Below are 17546 nucleotides of genomic sequence, written 5' to 3'. Positions count from 1 at the left end.
TTCCAATGCCAATCACTCTCTCTGTGAAGAACTTCTTCCTAATATCCAGCCTATACCTACCCTGGCACAACTTGAGACTGTGTCCCCTTGTTCTATTGCTGGTTGCCTGGCAGAAGAGGCCACCCCCACCTGGCTACAATGCCCCTTCAGGTAGTTGTAGACAGCAATGAGGTCCCCCCTGAGCCTCCTCTTCTCCAGGCTAAACACCCCCAGCTCCCTCAACCTCTCCTCACAGGGTTTGTGTTCCAGGCCCCTCACCAGCTTTGTTGCCCTTCTCTGGACACCTTCCAGCACCTCAACATCTCTCTTGAATTGAGGGGCCCAGAACTGGACACAGCACTCAAGGTGTGGCCTGACCAGTGCTGAGTACAGAGGCAGAATAACCTCCTTTGTCCTACTGGCCACACTGTTCCTGATGCAGGCCAGGATGCCATTGGCTCTCTTGGCCACCTGGGCACACTGCTGCCTCATCTTCAGCTTGCTGTCTATCAGTACCCCCAGAGTGAAAGCCCAACTCCTATTTTAGAGTCAATCCATGGCCAGCAGTGTTAATGGGGCCTACAAGAAGGATGGAGAGAAGCTTTTTACAAAGGCCTGTGGTGATAGGACAAGGGCCTATGGCTTCAAGCTAGCGAAGAGCAGACATAGACTCGATGCTAGGAACAGGTTCTTTACTATAAGGGTGGTGGAACACTGGAAAGAGTTGCCAGGGAGGTGATTGGGGCCCCATCCCTGGAGATATTCAAAGTGAGCACGACAGGACTCTGGGCAACCTGATCTAGTTGAGGCTGCCCCTGCTTACTGCAAGAGGGAGTTGGACTAGAGTTTAAGGTTCTCAAGGCATCAAGGAGGGTGCATAGCAAACTCACTGCTCGGGACTTCTCTGGGACCTCCTTAGCAGGGTGCCATGGGAAAAACCTCTGGAAGGAAGGGGGGGGCCAGGAAAGCTGCTCAGTGTTTAGGGATCACCTCCTCCAGGCCCAGCAGCAGTGCATCCCCAAAAAGAGGAAGGCAGCTAAGAACACCAGGAGGCCTGCATGGGTGAATAGAGAGCTCCTGGGCACACTTTAGATGCAAGAAGAAAGCCTCCAGAGAGTGGAAGCAAGGAGAGGGAACCTGAGATGGATAGAAAGAAATTGTGCAACCAGAGCTCAGGTTAGGAAAGCTAAAGCACAGCTAGAATTAAGTCTGGCTAGGGACATGAAGGGGAACAAGAAGAACTTCTGCAGGTGTATTAGTGAGAAAAGGAGGACTAGGGAGAATGTGGGACCCTTCCAGAAGGGAAATGGAGGACTGGTGGCAAAGGATATGGATAAGGCTGAGGTGCTTAATGACTTTTTTGCCTCAGTATTCAAAGGCAAGGGCTCCAGCCACAATGTCCAAGTCCCAGAGCACAAAAGTAAGGCCTGGGAGAAGAAAGATCTGCTCACTATAATTGAAGATCATGTCCATGAGCGCCAAAGGAACCTGAACATACACAAGTCCATGGGGCCTGACGAGATCCACCCCTGGGTCCTGAGAGAACTGGCAAATGAAGTTGCTAAACCACTTGCTAGAGAGCAGGAATCCCATCCAGAGGGACCTGGACAGGCTGGAGAGTGAGCCCAGGCCAACCTGATGACGTTCAACAAGGCCAGGTGTAAGGTCCTGCACCTGGGTCAATGCAGTCCCAAGCACAGATACAGGCTGGGTGGGGAATGGCTGAGAGCAGCCCTGAGGAACAGGACCTGGGGGTCTGGGCTGATGAAAAGCTCAACATGAGCCAGCAGTGTGCACATGCAGCCCAGACAGCAAGGGCAGCATGGGCAGCAGGGCAAGGGAGGGGATTCTGCCCCTTTGCTCTGCTCTCCTCAGACCCCACCTGGAGGAGCACTGTGTGCAGTGCTGGAGCCCTCCACACAGGAAGGCCATGGAACTGTTAGAGCGAGTCCAGAGGAGGGCCACAAAGATGCTGAGAGGGCTGCAGCAGCTCTGCTATGAGGGCAGGCTACAAGAGTTGGGGCTTTTCAGCTTCAAGGAGACCTTACAGTAGCCTTTCAGTATCTGACAGGGGCCTACAGGAACGCTGGGGAAGGACTATGGACAAGGTCTTGTAATGACAGGACGAGGGGTAATGAGTTTAAACTGGCAGAGGGGAGATTCAAACTAGATGTTAGGAAAGGGCTCTTTACAGTGAGGGTGGTGAGACACTGGCACAGGTTGCCCAGGGAGGCTGTGGCTGCTCCATCCATGCCCAGGATGGATGAGGCCTTGAGTGACCTGTTCTAGTTGGAGGTGTCCCTGCCTTTAGCAGGGGGTTGGAACTGGGTGGTCTTTGAGGTCCCTTCCAACCCAGCCCATTCTATGATTCTGTGACTCTAATGCTTAAGGTGACTCAAGGTGACTCTGCAGAGATAATTTTGTGTATGTCTGAATTCTGCATAGGTTCATAGGGCCTGTGAGGTTTGGGCTCCATAGCTGGGAAATGGATGTAGTTTCAGTACAGAAACAGGAAGAAAACCTGTTGAAACGCATGGAAAATGCAGGCTTGACATTGGGCATGAGGTGAGATATGTGAGCCTGAGCTGGTGAAAAGAAAGAGCAATTCAGGTTGTGCTTCCTTCATGCTGCAAAGTCTATCACGTCTACATGGTCGGTAGCCCGTGGCTAGGTGAGGACTCAGTCATTGCACTGCACACTCCTGAGCAGGACAGAGTGTCACGGAAGGTAGTTTGGGAGGTTGTGGGGGAAATACATGGAGACTCACTTGTGGATTTTCAAGTGATTTATTGCTCAAACACGGAGATCCCCTCCCGAACTAAATTCCCCACCTGAGTTCTTTTAGGATTGAAGTTGTAGAATAGCAGTTCAGAAAATAGCAGCTAAAGGAGAGTCTGTGATTTCCTTGGAGTTCTTTTGAGTCTTTAAAGTTACTCAGCCTTTAGGTGAGGAGTTCTTGCTTTGGTTCACTCACGATTCAGCGGCTCAGGTTAGCAGGGTTCGAGGTTTGGGCGGTGTCCCTTTGTTCGTCAGGATCGGGCCCAAGCAGGTTTCAGGCCTCTGCGGGCCCCTCGTCGGGCAGGGCCGATCAGGAACGAGAGGTCACCGCGGCAGGAGCGAGGCAGGCAGGCAGGCTGGCGAGCGAGCGGTAGGAGCAGATACCAGCAAGCTCAAGCCAGCAAGCCCCGATCCAGGCAGGCACACCATTTTATAATGTTCAAAAGAGGCGTAACCCTCCAGCCCAAGCTATTTTATGTTATTCTTACAGATTGGCACAAATTATAATTAACTTATATAATTGGACAGTCCTTACCAAAACAACCTGTAGGAGCACCCAAAGCTCGGCTCATCACCAGGTGGTCAGTGTGCATGAGAACCAAGGCCGATGTTTACCTTTTATCTCCTCTAGGGAGGAAACTTCTCATGGGACTAGAAGATTGTTTTGGTTTTACGATGCTTCTGGCTTGAAATGTGAGACACTGCAACTTTTACAACAGGGAGGCCTGCTAAGGGCTTCTGCTACCCTCCATGACACAGAGGTGGGAAGTTGTTGGGGAACACGTTCGGTGGGGTGCTATGGGAAGATGACTCTTTGTTCACCAATATGGTTAGATGGTCAAATCCACCTTATTTCCATGATACAGTGACTTATATGCACTTCTAGCAAGAGGCTGCTCCACTAAGATTGGTTACAGTCAGAGGGTCCAGAGTTACTTGTAAGGCATCAATAGGTCAGCAGACCATAACAATCTGAGGGTCAGCCTCTGGGGCTGGCTAAACTCTGCCCACCTGCAGCTGCACTCCACCCCCTGCAGCTGTATGTGGGGGGAAGCTACCCTGTACCTGCTATCTAAACTACCAAGATGGATTCAAGGACATTCCCAGCACGGGTTGCTCATTGTTTATCAATTCTTGTGTGCTCTGCTAACAAGAATTTCTCCAACAGAAAGTGTCATAAATAACAGGCATAAACTGGAGTTCATGCAAGTTAAGGCTTTAATAGAGTTGCAGGAATCAAGCAATGCACAGGCCTGGGTACGTGGGGAGGCTCTGCTCTACCCTAACGCACACCCTTTGCCTTCAGTTTTCTCTTTTTGCACCCTATTCTATTACATATTCATTACTAAGTTCTAAGAAAAGGTTGGGTTTTCTGTATCAGTTTTTAGGAATGTGAGATGTCTCTTCCACACAGGTCTCCTTTTATCCGGTGGTCCCTCTGGTAGTCTTTGATGAAGTAAGGGTCCTCTCTTAAGCGTTCTTCCTCATGAACTTCAAAGTCCTTGTTGTTCTTCTGTTTGGTCATGCAGAAAGGTGGCACCAGGAGGGATGCATTTCCATTCAAATATGCAAAAGGCTGTCTCTTCCACATGCCTCCCTCCTTCACCAACCTTATTACTCTTATCTTAAGCCTATTGCATACCTTTGTGATGGTGGTGCAAGCAGGAATGCAGTTTTATTCAGTATCCCCCTTCTTCCCTGACTGTGACCTCCTGCCACGAATTGCTCAGATCAAACATATGATTCTACATATTTCTCACAAAAGGCTATGGGAAGGCTCATGGGCTGACCTAAAGCCAGAGAGATTGCTCACCACTGACTGTCACAGGGAAAATAGACACGACCTGGACAAAATCTGTTTAATTTGTTGCCAACTGAAAATAAAGAATAAAATGGTCAGAAGCAAAAGACTACTCTGAGAGCCCTTATCTCCAGTCTTGCACCTTGTTCCCAGTTAAAATTCACTCCTACATTTCCCAGCATATCTATATCCATGGAGCTTAGTCAGTTCTTGATATGTTGTCTCTGCCCCTTCTTTCTCCTCATGCTCTTCTTCTCCTCCAATGTGGTATCCTTCAGATGGGAGACAGTCCTTCAGGACAGGGCTGTTGCAGTCTGGAGTATGCACAGGATACAGTCCTTCAGGTCCAGTCTTCTTGTTCTCTTCACTGTCTACAGGTGAGTAACTGTGCCAGCATAGTTCTGGATGGTCTCCAGGTGAATTTCTGCTCTGCCATCTGGAACACCATTTCCTCCTTTTCTTTCTCTGACTCTGTTGAAGGACTCTTTCTCATAGTTTTCCTCACTGCTAGGCAGGGCTCTTCTCTTTCCTAAAGCACAGTTTTCCTGAGGAGTCACAAAAAATAGTGGTGGGCTGAGCTGTGTCCTATGGTAGGCACAATGATGGCAGCTGAAACTGACTTTTCCTAGCACAGAGCAGCACTGAGTTTGCTTTATATAGATCCCCCTGGATACCTCATGAGTCCTGCAACTGTTGCCAGCAGCCTGCCTATGGGTCACTGTGAGTCATAGAATCATAGAATCAACCAGGTTGGAGGAGACTTCCAAGCTCATCCAGTCCAACCTAGCACCCAGCCCTAGCCAGTCACCTAGACCATGGCACTAAGTGCCTCAGCCAGGCTTTGCTTGAACGCCTCCAGGGACAGTGCCTCCACCACCTCCCTGGGCAGCCCATTCCAATGCCAATCACTCTCTCTGGCAAGAACTTTCTCCTAACATCCAGCCTCTACTTCCCTTGGCACAACTTGAGACTGTGTCCCCTTGTTCTGTTGCTGGTTGCCTGGGAGCAGAGACCAACCCCACCTGACTACAGCCTCCCTTCAGGTAGTTGTAGACAGCAGTGAGGTCCCCCCTGAGCCTCCTCTTCTGAAACAAAAGCGTGGTTTTATTCCACCCCACACTTTGCACAAACACCACCTTCCCTGGTGTTCTATGGAGACAGTCCACTGGTCAAAGCACATCTTGTCAAGAAGAAAAATCAGACCAGGAGAGCAGTGAGACAGAGCAGGGGGTGTTATGTTTTCACACGAAGCAGGGCAGAGTGAGTGCTGTACACCTGCACCCCCATCTGTACACCCTGAAGTGATTTCTCTATTCATCATTACAAGTAAGTCACCAGCTCTGGTTAAAATCAGCGAACAAAACAGTGCCATGCAAGTTACAGAGCAAAGCAAGGCAGGGAAGGCACTGTCAGAACTCACAACCTCACAGCAGAAGTACATGTGAACCAGTACAGATCAAAACATAGTGTGCAGTGAAGTAGTTTCAGGCAGGAAATACCAAAGCTGTTCTAGAGGGTTTGCAGTATTGTCATTGCCCTTTTGCAGCTGGCTCATGTACCAGGTCTGAATGAGTTTGTTACTGGCTTTAACTGAACTCCAAGGATGATCTAAATGAAAGCTTAGCAGTGATACATTCATAACTTAAGCAATCTTCCTTAAAATTGCTTGAACTAAATCATTATGGAATCATATGATCTATATATCATATGATCTGTAGAATCATTATAGAATCTATAATGATTTAGTTCAAGCAATTTTAGGGAAGATGGCTTAAGTTGAGTGGTGAAGGCTGCACATCTCTATCAGCTACACTGGTAACTGAACAATTGTGCAGTAAATTGAACTACTTGTTTTCTCTTGAAAGTAGAAACTCTTTTGGCCTGCTCAAGCTCATTTATAGCTCCTACTCCTTGCAGAGCTCCCACCTGAAACAGGAGAGTGTCCTTATAAATGTCTTTTCCAGTTTTGGATTGATCAAAATCAGAATAAGGGAATGAACAATTGGGAGAACATACTGAAATATTAAACTAAGAAATATCAAAGCATATTGTGTCTTGTTAGCATTAATTATTGACAAGACATATCCTGTAAAGTGAATGCTGTAAATGAAGGCAAAGGACAGTATAGATTTCATGGCTTTAGTATGAGCATCCATGGTGATGTTCCTCACTGAGCTTGCCTGCATCCTGCATTTGTGTTTCCAGAGAGAAAAGAGGAGGAGAAGAGCAGAAATGATGGCTGTCAGGAATGAAGTGGTTGATAGGAACCCAGTGATACAAAACAGGGCAAACGTGTGCTCATCCATCATAATGCGAATATTCCACAAATACATCGGGGCAGTAGAATTCAGGTTCGGAAAGACTGCTCTGTAGCTTATGTCATAAGCAAGGATTCCTGTAATCAGTGCAAAAAGCACTGAAACCAAGAACAGCCAAGGTACAATCCTGTCAATTTTTCTCTTCAGGTAGATGAAGAAGGTGTGCTGGAAATTTGCAATTTTGACACAATAAAAGACACAAAGAGAGACAGAAGCCCACGTATTGGAAGTATAAAAAAAGCTGAGGATAGCTGCAACGATTTGGGGCATGGGGTTAACAAGTAAGCACTGGGGATAAGTCACTGAAACAATCGAAAACACCCATGTGGTGCACAAATCCCAGAAGCAGGAGCATCCCAGAAACATCAGGATCTTCTCATTTGAGTTAAAAACCTTCTTCTTCACCCAAGTGACACACAGCACACAAACAATGAAGCCGTTTATCCACAAGCCAGCAAGCGTCTGAAGTGTGATGATGGCAAAAGCCATGGCATCGTAGGAAGTGACATTGAATTTCTCTTGAGAGAAACAGGCTGCCATGCTCCTGCATGGGGGTGGGTGCTGTGCCCGAGGTGGAGGCTGCAGCACCACAGCTTAGCGCAGGCTGTCAGACGCTGTTTGCCAAGTGTCAGCTATGGGAGCAGGAGCTTTATAGAGCTGCTGCTTTTGGTGCTGCTGCTTTTGGTGCTGCTCCTATTCAGAGCAGGGCAGGTGCAGGAATGGAAATGTGCTGGGTGTTGCCTTAGCTGGTGTCAGTGTCGGTGGTGGAGATTTGCCTTGCAGCTCGGATGAGCTGTGTTGGGTGACACAAACAAAGCAGAAGTTTTCCTGCAGTGGGCAATGCTTTGACTTAGTGGCTGCCCCATGTCTGACCTGTGTCAGGGTTCATCCTCTGCCTTCTCTTGTCCCTTTGTCATCTCTGATGCTCACACAGAGAGGTGTGCTGAGCAAAACACAGTCAGGGGAGCCTCTATCATCTTTATTACTGGGGTAAAAGGTGGTCTGAGAAACCTTCTGCTTCTGGAACTACATTCAAGGTTATTCTCCAAAAAGCAGCAGAGTGAAAGCTCAGCTGCTTCTTTTAGAATGAATCCATGGCCAGCAGGGTTCATGCCAGACCCAAGGTGATTCCCTGGAGAGAATCTTGAATATATCTGAATTCTGTAGACGTTTAGGAGGCTTCTGTGGTTTGGCCTCCATACCTGGCAAACGTGCGTCATCTGGGTCATAGTTTCAAAGCAAAGCAGGAACAAAACCAGTGGGCACGAGGTGAGAGGTGCCTCTGGGCCTGAGCTGGTGAATGCAATGAGCAGTTGAGATTCTGCTCTGTTCATGATGAAACATTCTGATGTTTAAGATGATCTGCTGCGGTGGGCAGATCATGCCTAGGGCCACGTTCCATTGCTCTCACTCTTGAACAGGACAGGGCTGAAAAATAAAATGGGAAATTTCCTGATAAAGTCAGGGAGGTCACTCACCAACTGATGCCACAGGAACAGGAGACCTAACTTGGGGTGACACAGTTTAATTTATTGCCAGTTGAAAGAAAGAGTGAGATTGTGAGAAGCAAATGCAACTCTAAGAAAACGTAGCTCCAGCCTTCCACCTTCTTTGCAGGCTCAACTTCACTCCTTCATTCCCAAATCCTTTACATCCATCCACTTGCAATGGGATGGACAATGGATTTTACAGTTAGCCCATGAGTCTCTGCCACTCCTTTCTGCTCATGCTCTTCTCCTGCTGCAATGTGGTATCCTTCAGACAGGAGACAGTCCTTCAGGATAAGCCTGCTGTAGTGTGGAGTCTGCATGGGATGCAGTCCTTCACGTCCAGAGAGGTGTGAGACAGAGCAGGGGGTGTTATGGTTTTGCATGGAGTGGAGCAGATCAAGAGGTCATAAAGCTGTTGTAGGAGGTTGGCTTTCGACACCACCGCTCTTCCCCGAAGCCATTTCTCTATTCATCATTACAAGTCAGTCACCAGCTCTGGTGAATAATAGCACTGAAGACATTGATACAGGAGTTCTAGAGCCAGGCAAGACAGTGACAGAACTCACAACGTTAGCAAGGACACAGCCGCATGAAAACCAGGTGAGATATAAATGAGATAGGGAAAAAAGATTGTGCAGTGCATAGTTTCAGGCAGCAAATGCCAAAGCATTTCCAGAATGTTTGCAGTATTGTTTTTGCCCTTTTACAGCTAGCCCATGTACCAAGCCTGAATTAGCTTGTTATTGGCTTTAAATGAGCTCCAACAATGATATAAGTGAAATGATCTAAGTGAAGTAATCTAAGTGAAATGATCTAAGTGAAATGATCTAAGTAAAATAAGTGAAATAATCTAAGTGAAATGATCTAAGTAAAATAAGTGAAATAACCTAAGTGAAATGATCTAAGTGAAATGATCTAAGTAAAATAAGTGAAATGATCTAAGTAAAATAAGTGAAATGTTCTAAGTGAAATGATCTAAGTAAAATAAGTGAAATAATCTAAGTGAAATAATCTAAATGAAATTATGTAAATAAAATAAGTGTAATAATCTAAATGAAATTATCTAAGTGAAGCAATCTAAGTGAAATGATCTAAGTAAAATAAGTGAAATAACCTAAGTGAAATGATCTAAGTAAAATAAGTGAAATAATCTAAGTGAAATAATCCAAGTCTAATAATCAAAGTGTAATAATCAAAGATAAATGATCTAAGTGAAATGATCTAGGTAATATAAGTAAAATAAGTAAAATAATCTAAGTGAAATAATCTAAGTGTAATGATCTAAGTGAAATGATCTAAGCAATGATACATTCATAGTGACTTAATTCAAGGAAATTTAAGGAAGATTTCTGAAGTCAGATGGTGAAGGTAGAGTAACTCTATTAGCTACATTGTCAACAGGAGAGCAGAATTAGAGACTAAATGACATGTTATCTATAAAGAATAACAGCCTGTGTGGATGGGAACCTGCTTTTATCGTAGGTCCTACCCCTGTCGAAGCTTGAAACAGGTCAGAGTCCTTAGCAGTGTCTTTTCCAGGTTGGGGTTGCTGAAAATCAGGACAAGGGAATGAGCAACTGGCAGAGCATGCTGAAATAGTGACATGAAAAACATCCTCAGGTGTTCTTTCTTTCCAAAGTAAAATACAAGCAAGAGAAATCCAGTGAAGTTGATGCTGTAAATGCAGATGAAGAACAGGATAGATTTGATGGCTTTGATGTGGGCGTCCACGTTGAGGTTCCTCATTGAGTTGGCCTGCATTCTGCATTTGTGCCTCCAGAGTGAAGAGAGGAGGAGAAGGGCAGAGAAGATGGCTGCTATGAATGCAGTGCTTGATTCAAAGCCACTAATTAAAAACAAAAGAAAGATAAGTCCATCTCTTGTGAAACTTAGTATCCCTAAATGTTTTGTGGCTGTAGAACTGGAGATTTTAAAGTCTCTGTCAGTAGTATAATAGCCAACAAATGCCATGCTTAGTGATACAAGCAGAGAACCAAACAACAGCCAAGGCACCATCCTGTCGGTTTTTCTCTTCAGGTAGATGAAGAAGGTGTGCTGGAAATTTGCAATTTTGACACAATAAAAGCCACAAAGAGAGGCAGAAGCCCACATATTGGAAGAATGAAAAAAGCTGAGGATAGCTGCAAACATTTGGGGCATGGGGTGAACATAAAAGCACTGGGCATAAATGAGTGTAAGAAATGAGTACACCCATGTGAAGCATGATTCCCCAAACCTGCAGCATCCCAGAACCAGCAGGATCTTCTCGCTAGAGTTAAAGATCTTCTTGTTTACCCGAGCAACACACAGCACACAAACAATGAAGCCGTTTATCCACAAGCCAGCAAATGCCTGGATCGTGGTGATGGCAAAAGCCATGGCATCGTAGGAAGTGACATTGAATTTCTCTTGAGAGAAACAGGCTGCCATGCTCCTGCATGGGGGTGGGTGCTGTGCCCGAGGTGGAGGCTGCAGCACCACAGCTTAGCGCAGGCTGTCAGCCGCTGTTTGCCAAGTGTCAGCTATGGGAGCAGGAGCTTTATAGAGCTGCTGCTTTTGGTGCTGCTGCTTTTGGTGCTGCTCCTATTCAGAGCAGGGCAGGTGCAGGAATGGAAATGTGCTGGGTGTTGCCTTAGCTGGTGTCAGTGTCGGTGGTGGAGATTTGCCTTGCAGCTCGGATGAGCTGTGTTGGGTGACACAAACAAAGCAGAAGTTTTCCTGCAGTGGGCAATGCTTTGACTTAGTGGCTGCCCCATGTCTGACCTGTGTCAGGGTTCATCCTCTGCCTTCTCTTGTCCCTTTGTCATCTCTGATGCTCACACAGAGAGGTGTGCTGAGCAAAACACAGTCAGGGGAGCCTCTATCATCTTTATTACTGGGGTAAAAGGTGGTCTGAGAAACCTTCTGCTTCTGGAACTACATTCAAGGTTATTCTCCAAAAAGCAGCAGAGTGAAAGCTCAGCTGCTTCTTTTAGAATGAATCCATGGCCAGCAGGGTTCATGCCAGACCCAAGGTGATTCCCTGGAGAGAATCTTGAATATATCTGAATTCTGTAGACGTTTAGGAGGCTTCTGTGGTTTGGCCTCCATACCTGGCAAACGTGCGTCATCTGGGTCATAGTTTCAAAGCAAAGCAGGAACAAAACCAGTGGGCACGAGGTGAGAGGTGCCTCTGGGCCTGAGCTGGTGAATGCAATGAGCAGTTGAGATTCTGCTCTGTTCATGATGAAACATTCTGATGTTTAAGATGATCTGCTGCGGTGGGCAGATCATGCCTAGGGCCACGTTCCATTGCTCTCACTCTTGAACAGGACAGGGCTGAAAAATAAAATGGGAAATTTCCTGATAAAGTCAGGGAGGTCACTCACCAACTGATGCCACAGGAACAGGAGACCTAACTTGGGGTGACACAGTTTAATTTATTGCCAGTTGAAAGAAAGAGTGAGATTGTGAGAAGCAAATGCAACTCTAAGAAAACGTAGCTCCAGCCTTCCACCTTCTTTGCAGGCTCAACTTCACTCCTTCATTCCCAAATCCTTTACATCCATCCACTTGCAATGGGATGGACAATGGATTTTACAGTTAGCCCATGAGTCTCTGCCACTCCTTTCTGCTCATGCTCTTCTCCTGCTGCAATGTGGTATCCTTCAGACAGGAGACAGTCCTTCAGGATAAGCCTGCTGTAGTGTGGAGTCTGCATGGGATGCAGTCCTTCACGTCCAGAGAGGTGTGAGACAGAGCAGGGGGTGTTATGGTTTTGCATGGAGTGGAGCAGATCAAGAGGTCATAAAGCTGCTGTAGGAGGTTGGCTTTCGACACCACCGCTCTTCCCCGAAGCCATTTCTCTATTCATCATTACAAGTCAGTCACCAGCTCTGGTGAATAATAGCACTGAAGACATTGATACAGGAGTTCTAGAGCCAGGCAAGACAGTGACAGAACTCACAACGTTAGCAAGGACACAGCCGCATGAAAACCAGGTGAGATATAAATGAGATAGGGAAAAAAGATTGTGCAGTGCATAGTTTCAGGCAGCAAATGCCAAAGCATTTCCAGAATGTTTGCAGTATTGTTTTTGCCCTTTTACAGCTAGCCCATGTACCAAGTCTGAATTAGCTTGTTATTGGCTTTAAATGAGCTCCAACAATGATATAAGTGAAATGATCTAAGTGAAGTAATCTAAGTGAAATGATCTAAGTAAAATAAGTGAAATAATCTAAGTGAAATAATCTAAGTGAAATGATCTAAGTGAAATAAGTGAAATAATCTAAGTGAAATAATCTAAGTGAAATGATCTAAGTAAAATAAGTGAAATAATCTAAGTGAAATGATCTAAGTAAAATAATATAAGTGAAATCATCTAAGTAAAATAAGTGAAATAACCTAAGTGAAATAATCTAAGTGAAATGATCTAAGTAAAATAAGTGAAATGTTCTAAGTGAAATGATATAAGTAAAATAAGTGAAATGATCTAAGTGAAATGATCTAAGTGAAATGATCTAAGTGAAATAATTTAAGTGAAATGATCTAAGTAAAATAAGTGAAATAATCTAAGTGAAATAATCTAAGTGAAATGATCTAAATAAAATAAGTGAAATAATCTAAGTGAAATCATTTAAGTAAAATAAGTGAAATAATCTAAGTGAAATAATCTAAGTGAAATGTTCTAAGTGAAATAATCTAAGATAAATGATCTAAGTGAAAGGATCTAGATAATCTAAGTAAAATAAGTAAAATAATCTAAGTAAAATAAGTAAAATAATCTAAGTGAAATAATCTAAATTAAATGATCTAAGTGAAATAATCTAAGTGAAATGATCTAAGTGAAATACTCTAAACAAAATGATCTAAGTGAAATGATCTAAGCAATGATACATTCATAGTGGCTTAATTCAATGGAATTTAAGGAAGATTTCTGAAGTCAGATGGTGAAGGTAGAGTAACTCTATTATCTACATTGTCAACAGGAGAGCAGAATTAGAGACTAAATGACAAGTTGTCTATAAAGAATAACAGCCTGTGTGGATGGGAACCTGCTTTTATCGTAGGTCCTACCCCTGTCGAAGCTTGAAACAGGTCAGAGTCCTTAGCAGTGTCTTTTCCAGGTTGGGGTTGCTGAAAATCAGGACAAGGGAATGAGCAACTGGCAGAGCATGCTGAAATAGTGACATGAAAAACATCCTCAGGTGTTCTTTCTTTCCAAAGTAAAATAGCAGCAAGAGAAATCCAGTGAAGTTGATGCTGTAAATGCAGATGAAGAACAGGATAGATTTGATGGCTTTGATGTGGGCGTCCACGTTGAGGTTCCTCATTGAGTTGGCCTGCATTCTGCATTTGTGCCTCCAGAGTGAAGAGAGGAGGAGAAGGGCAGAGAAGATGGCTGCTATGAATGCAGTGCTTGATTCAAAACCACTAATTGAAAACAAAAGAAAGATAAGTCCATCTCTTGTGAAACTTGGTATCCCTAAATGGTTTATGGCTGTAGAACTGGACATTTTAAAGTCTCTGTCAGTAATGTAATAGCCAACTAATGCCATGCTTAGTGATACAAGCAGAGAACCAAACAACAGCCAAGGCACCATCCTGTCAATTTTTCTCTTCAGGTAGATGAAGAAGGTGTGCTGGAAATTTGCAATTTTGACACAATAAAAGCCACAAAGAGAGGCAGAAGCCCACATATTGGAAGTATAAAAAAAGCTGAGGATAGCTGCAAACGTTTGGGGCATGGGGTGAACATAAAAGCACTGGGCACAGATGAGTGTAAGAAATGAGTACACCCATGTGAAGCATGATTCCCCAAACCTGCAGCATCCCAGAACCAGCAGGATCTTCTCGCTAGAGTTAAAGATCTTCTTGTTTACCCGAGCAACACACAGCACACAAACAATGAAGCCGTTTATCCACAAGCCAGCAAATGCCTGGATCGTGGTGATGGCAAAAGCCATGGCATCGTAGGAAGTGACATTAAGTTTCTCTTGAGAGAAACAGGCTGCCATGCTCCTGCATGGGGGTGGGTGCTGTGCCCGAGGTGGAGGCTGCAGCACCACAGCTTAGCGCAGGCTGTCAGCCGCTGTTTGCCAAGTGTCAGCTATGGGAGCAGGAGCTTTATAGAGCTGCTGCTTTTGGTGCTGCTGCTTTTGGTGCTGCTCCTATTCAGAGCAGGGCAGGTGCAGGAATGGAAATGTGCTGGGTGTTGCCTTAGCTGGTGTCAGTGTCGGTGGTGGAGATTTGCCTTGCAGCTCGGATGAGCTGTGTTGGGTGACACAAACAAAGCAGAAGTTTTCCTGCAGTGGGCAATGCTTTGACTTAGTGGCTGCCCCATGTCTGACCTGTGTCAGGGTTCATCCTCTGCCTTCTCTTGTCCCTTTGTCATCTCTGATGCTCACACAGAGAGGTGTGCTGAGCAAAACAGTCAGGGGAGCCTCTGTCATCTTTTACTGTGTTGTGCAGACACAAACGATGCCTTCCTGCTCTCCTCTCAGCTTTTGCAATTAACATCCTGGGTCTACTCTTGTATTCTGAGCAGAAACTCTTCCTCTGGTTTGAGGTTTGAGAGCAAGGACACAGAAATTAGTGAGTCCTTTGCCCTATTAGATCTCCTAGGCTCGAGGAAAAGGTCAGAGAAGCCTTCTGCTTCTAGAGCTACAATAAACATTGCTATTCAAAATGAAGCAATGCCAAAGCTCAACAGCTTCTGTTAGAGAGAATTCATGGTCAGTGTGGCTCACAGAGTCATAGAACCATAGTATTGCAGATTCAGTCAGGCTGGAAAGGATGTTTAAGACCATTTGGTCCAGCTGTACCCCAACAGCCATGACCACTGAACCCTAGCCTGGAGTGTCACAGCTAGATGCTTTTGAACACCTGCAGAGATGGCCAGTCCCTGGGCAGCCTGTTCCAGTGCCTCAGCACTCTCTCAGTAAAGACCTTTTTCCTAATGCCCAATCTAAACCTCCTGTGGCACAGCTTAAACCCATTTGCTCTTCTCCTATCACCACTTGCTTGGGAGGAGAGACTAACACCAGCCTCAGAGCAACCTCTTTGTGTTTTCAGGTAGTTGTAGAGAGCAATAAGTTCTCTGCTTAGCCTTCTCTTCTCCAGACTGGGCAACTCCAGCTCCCTCAGCTGCTCCTCACACACCATGCCCTCCTAACCCCTCAACAGCCTCGTTGCTCTTCTGAGGACCCCAATGTCTTTCCTATACTGTGACACTCCAAACAACACTCAAGCTGTGGCCTAGCCAAGGCAGAGTATAGGGGCACAATCACTTCCCTAGTCCTGCTGGATGCTCTGTTTGTGATACAGGCCAGGATGCTGTTGGACTTCATGGCCACCTTGGCACACTGCTGGCTCATCTTCAGCTGGCCATGCACCAACACCTCCAGATCCATTTCCACCAGGCTGATTTCCAGCCACCCTTTAGCAAGCCTGCAGCAGTGCTTGGGGTTATTGTGACCGACATGCATCACCTGGCACTTGTTCTTTGTTGCACCTCATTCCAGTGACCTCATCTCGTCTATTGAACCTGTCCAGCTCTCACTGCACTGCCTTCCTACCCTTAAGCAGATCAAAACTCTTGCTTAGTTTAGTGCAGTCTGCAAAGTTGCTGATGGTGCCCTCAATCCCCTCATCCTGGGGGAAACTGATGGTGACCATCTGCCAGCTGGACGTGTCAGAGCTCTTTGGGCCTGGCTGCCCATCCAGTTGTTAGTCCAGCAAAGAGTCTGCATGTCTATGGCATGGGCCACAAGCTTCTTGTGCAGAGTGCAGCTGCAGGTGCTGTCAAAGGCTTTACTAATGGCCATGTAGGCGATGTGCACAACCTCTCCCTCATCCACTAGGTGGTTCCTCTGGTTATAGAAGGAGATGAGGTTGGTTATACAAGACCTGCAGTTGATGAAGCCATGGTGCCTGCTCCTGATCCCTCTACTATGCTGCATTTGGCATGAGTGCACCCAAGATGCACACAGTGCCACTCCAACCAGCTCTACTTCCTTGCCTGTCCCTTCTGAAGAGTTTGTAGCCATTAATTGCAGTGCTCCAGTCATGACAGTTGTCCCTCCATGCTTCTGTGAGGGCAGCTATGTCATAGCTTTTGTGCTGCATGAAATGCACGAGAAGCTCACCCTTGGCAGTTGGCATGAGGTGAGAGGTGCCTCGGGGCCTGAATAGGTGAGTGAAAAGAACAATTCAGGGTGGAAGTATTTGAGTGAAAAATAGCCAGACCCTTCCCCAGTCATTCCATTGCTGTGACTCTTGAACAGGAGAGGGCTGTGAAATAAGATGGGAAAGCTAAGGGGTTGGCAGAAAGACAGGGAGATCACTGAGGTGTGACTTTCACTGGGCAAACAAACCTAACCTGGAGATAATCAATTTCATTTATTGCCAATTGAAAAGAGAGTAAAATGGTCACAAGAAAAGACAGGACTAAGATACCTTAGTTCCAGCCTCCCAGCTTCTTCCTAGTTTCAACTTCACTCCTTTCTTCCCAACACATCTACCTCCATCCTCTGAGAAGTGGATGGACTACAGAGCTTAGGGCCAGTCCATACTATGTTATCTGTTCCATTCTTTTTTCCTCTTGCTCTTCTTCTGCTTCAGTGTGGTGTCCTTCAGATGGGAGACAGTCCTTCAGCATAGGCCTGCTGCAGTGTGGGGTCTGCACGGGATGCAGTCCCTCAGGTCTAGTCTGGTTGTCCTCCTGTGATGCTCTCCACAGTCTCCAGGTGCATATCAGCTCCATCAGAGTCCTCAATGGGCTGCATGTGAATTTCTGCTCCTTCTTTGGCCCTGTTTGTTGCAGGCCTCTTTCTCACAAGTTCCCTCAGTGCCAGGCAGGGCTTTGCCATTTGTGAGACACAGTTTTCCTGAAAAGCCCCCAAGAATGGTGGTGGACTGAGCTGGTCCTGTGGTGGGCACAATGGTGGCAGCCGGAGCTGACTTTTCACAGCACAGAGCAGCCTTGAGTTTGCTTCATCGAGTTCTCCCTGGGCCCCTCCTCAGCCCTGCAGCTGTCACAACCAACCTGTGTACCTGCTCAGTGGTCACTGTGGGTGAAAGCACAGCTTTATTCTACCCCACCCTTTGCACAAGCCCCACCTGCCCTGGTGTTTTAGGGAGACAGAGTCATCTGGTCAAAGCACATCTGGTCATGGAGTGAAATCAGACCAGGAGAGCAGG

General features: G+C 46.0%; 3 protein-coding genes across 3 annotated transcripts; all 3 read right to left on the bottom strand.

Moving 5' to 3' along the window:
* Positions 1–6462: 6462 nt before the first annotated feature.
* Positions 6463–7416, bottom strand: LOC135177078 (taste receptor type 2 member 8-like). The gene has a single exon (XM_064146743.1). It carries the CDS (start codon positions 7414–7416, stop codon positions 6463–6465), a length of 954 nt encoding a protein of 317 aa, XP_064002813.1.
* Positions 7417–9851: 2435 nt separating this feature from the next.
* Positions 9852–10796, bottom strand: LOC135177077 (taste receptor type 2 member 40-like). Its single transcript, XM_064146742.1, has one exon. It carries the CDS (start codon positions 10794–10796, stop codon positions 9852–9854), a length of 945 nt encoding a protein of 314 aa, XP_064002812.1.
* Positions 10797–13417: 2621 nt separating this feature from the next.
* LOC135177076 (taste receptor type 2 member 40-like) lies at positions 13418–14362 on the bottom strand. Its single transcript, XM_064146740.1, has one exon. The coding sequence runs from the start codon at positions 14360–14362 to the stop codon at positions 13418–13420; it is 945 nt and encodes a 314-aa protein (XP_064002810.1).
* Positions 14363–17546: the final 3184 nt, after the last annotated feature.

Source organism: Pogoniulus pusillus, chromosome 7, assembly GCF_015220805.1.
Source record: "Pogoniulus pusillus isolate bPogPus1 chromosome 7, bPogPus1.pri, whole genome shotgun sequence".
In the NCBI taxonomy this organism is placed as follows: domain Eukaryota; kingdom Metazoa; phylum Chordata; class Aves; order Piciformes; family Lybiidae; genus Pogoniulus; species Pogoniulus pusillus.
Note: the sequence above shows the minus strand (reverse complement) of the source record. Positions and strands in the feature narration are given on the sequence as shown.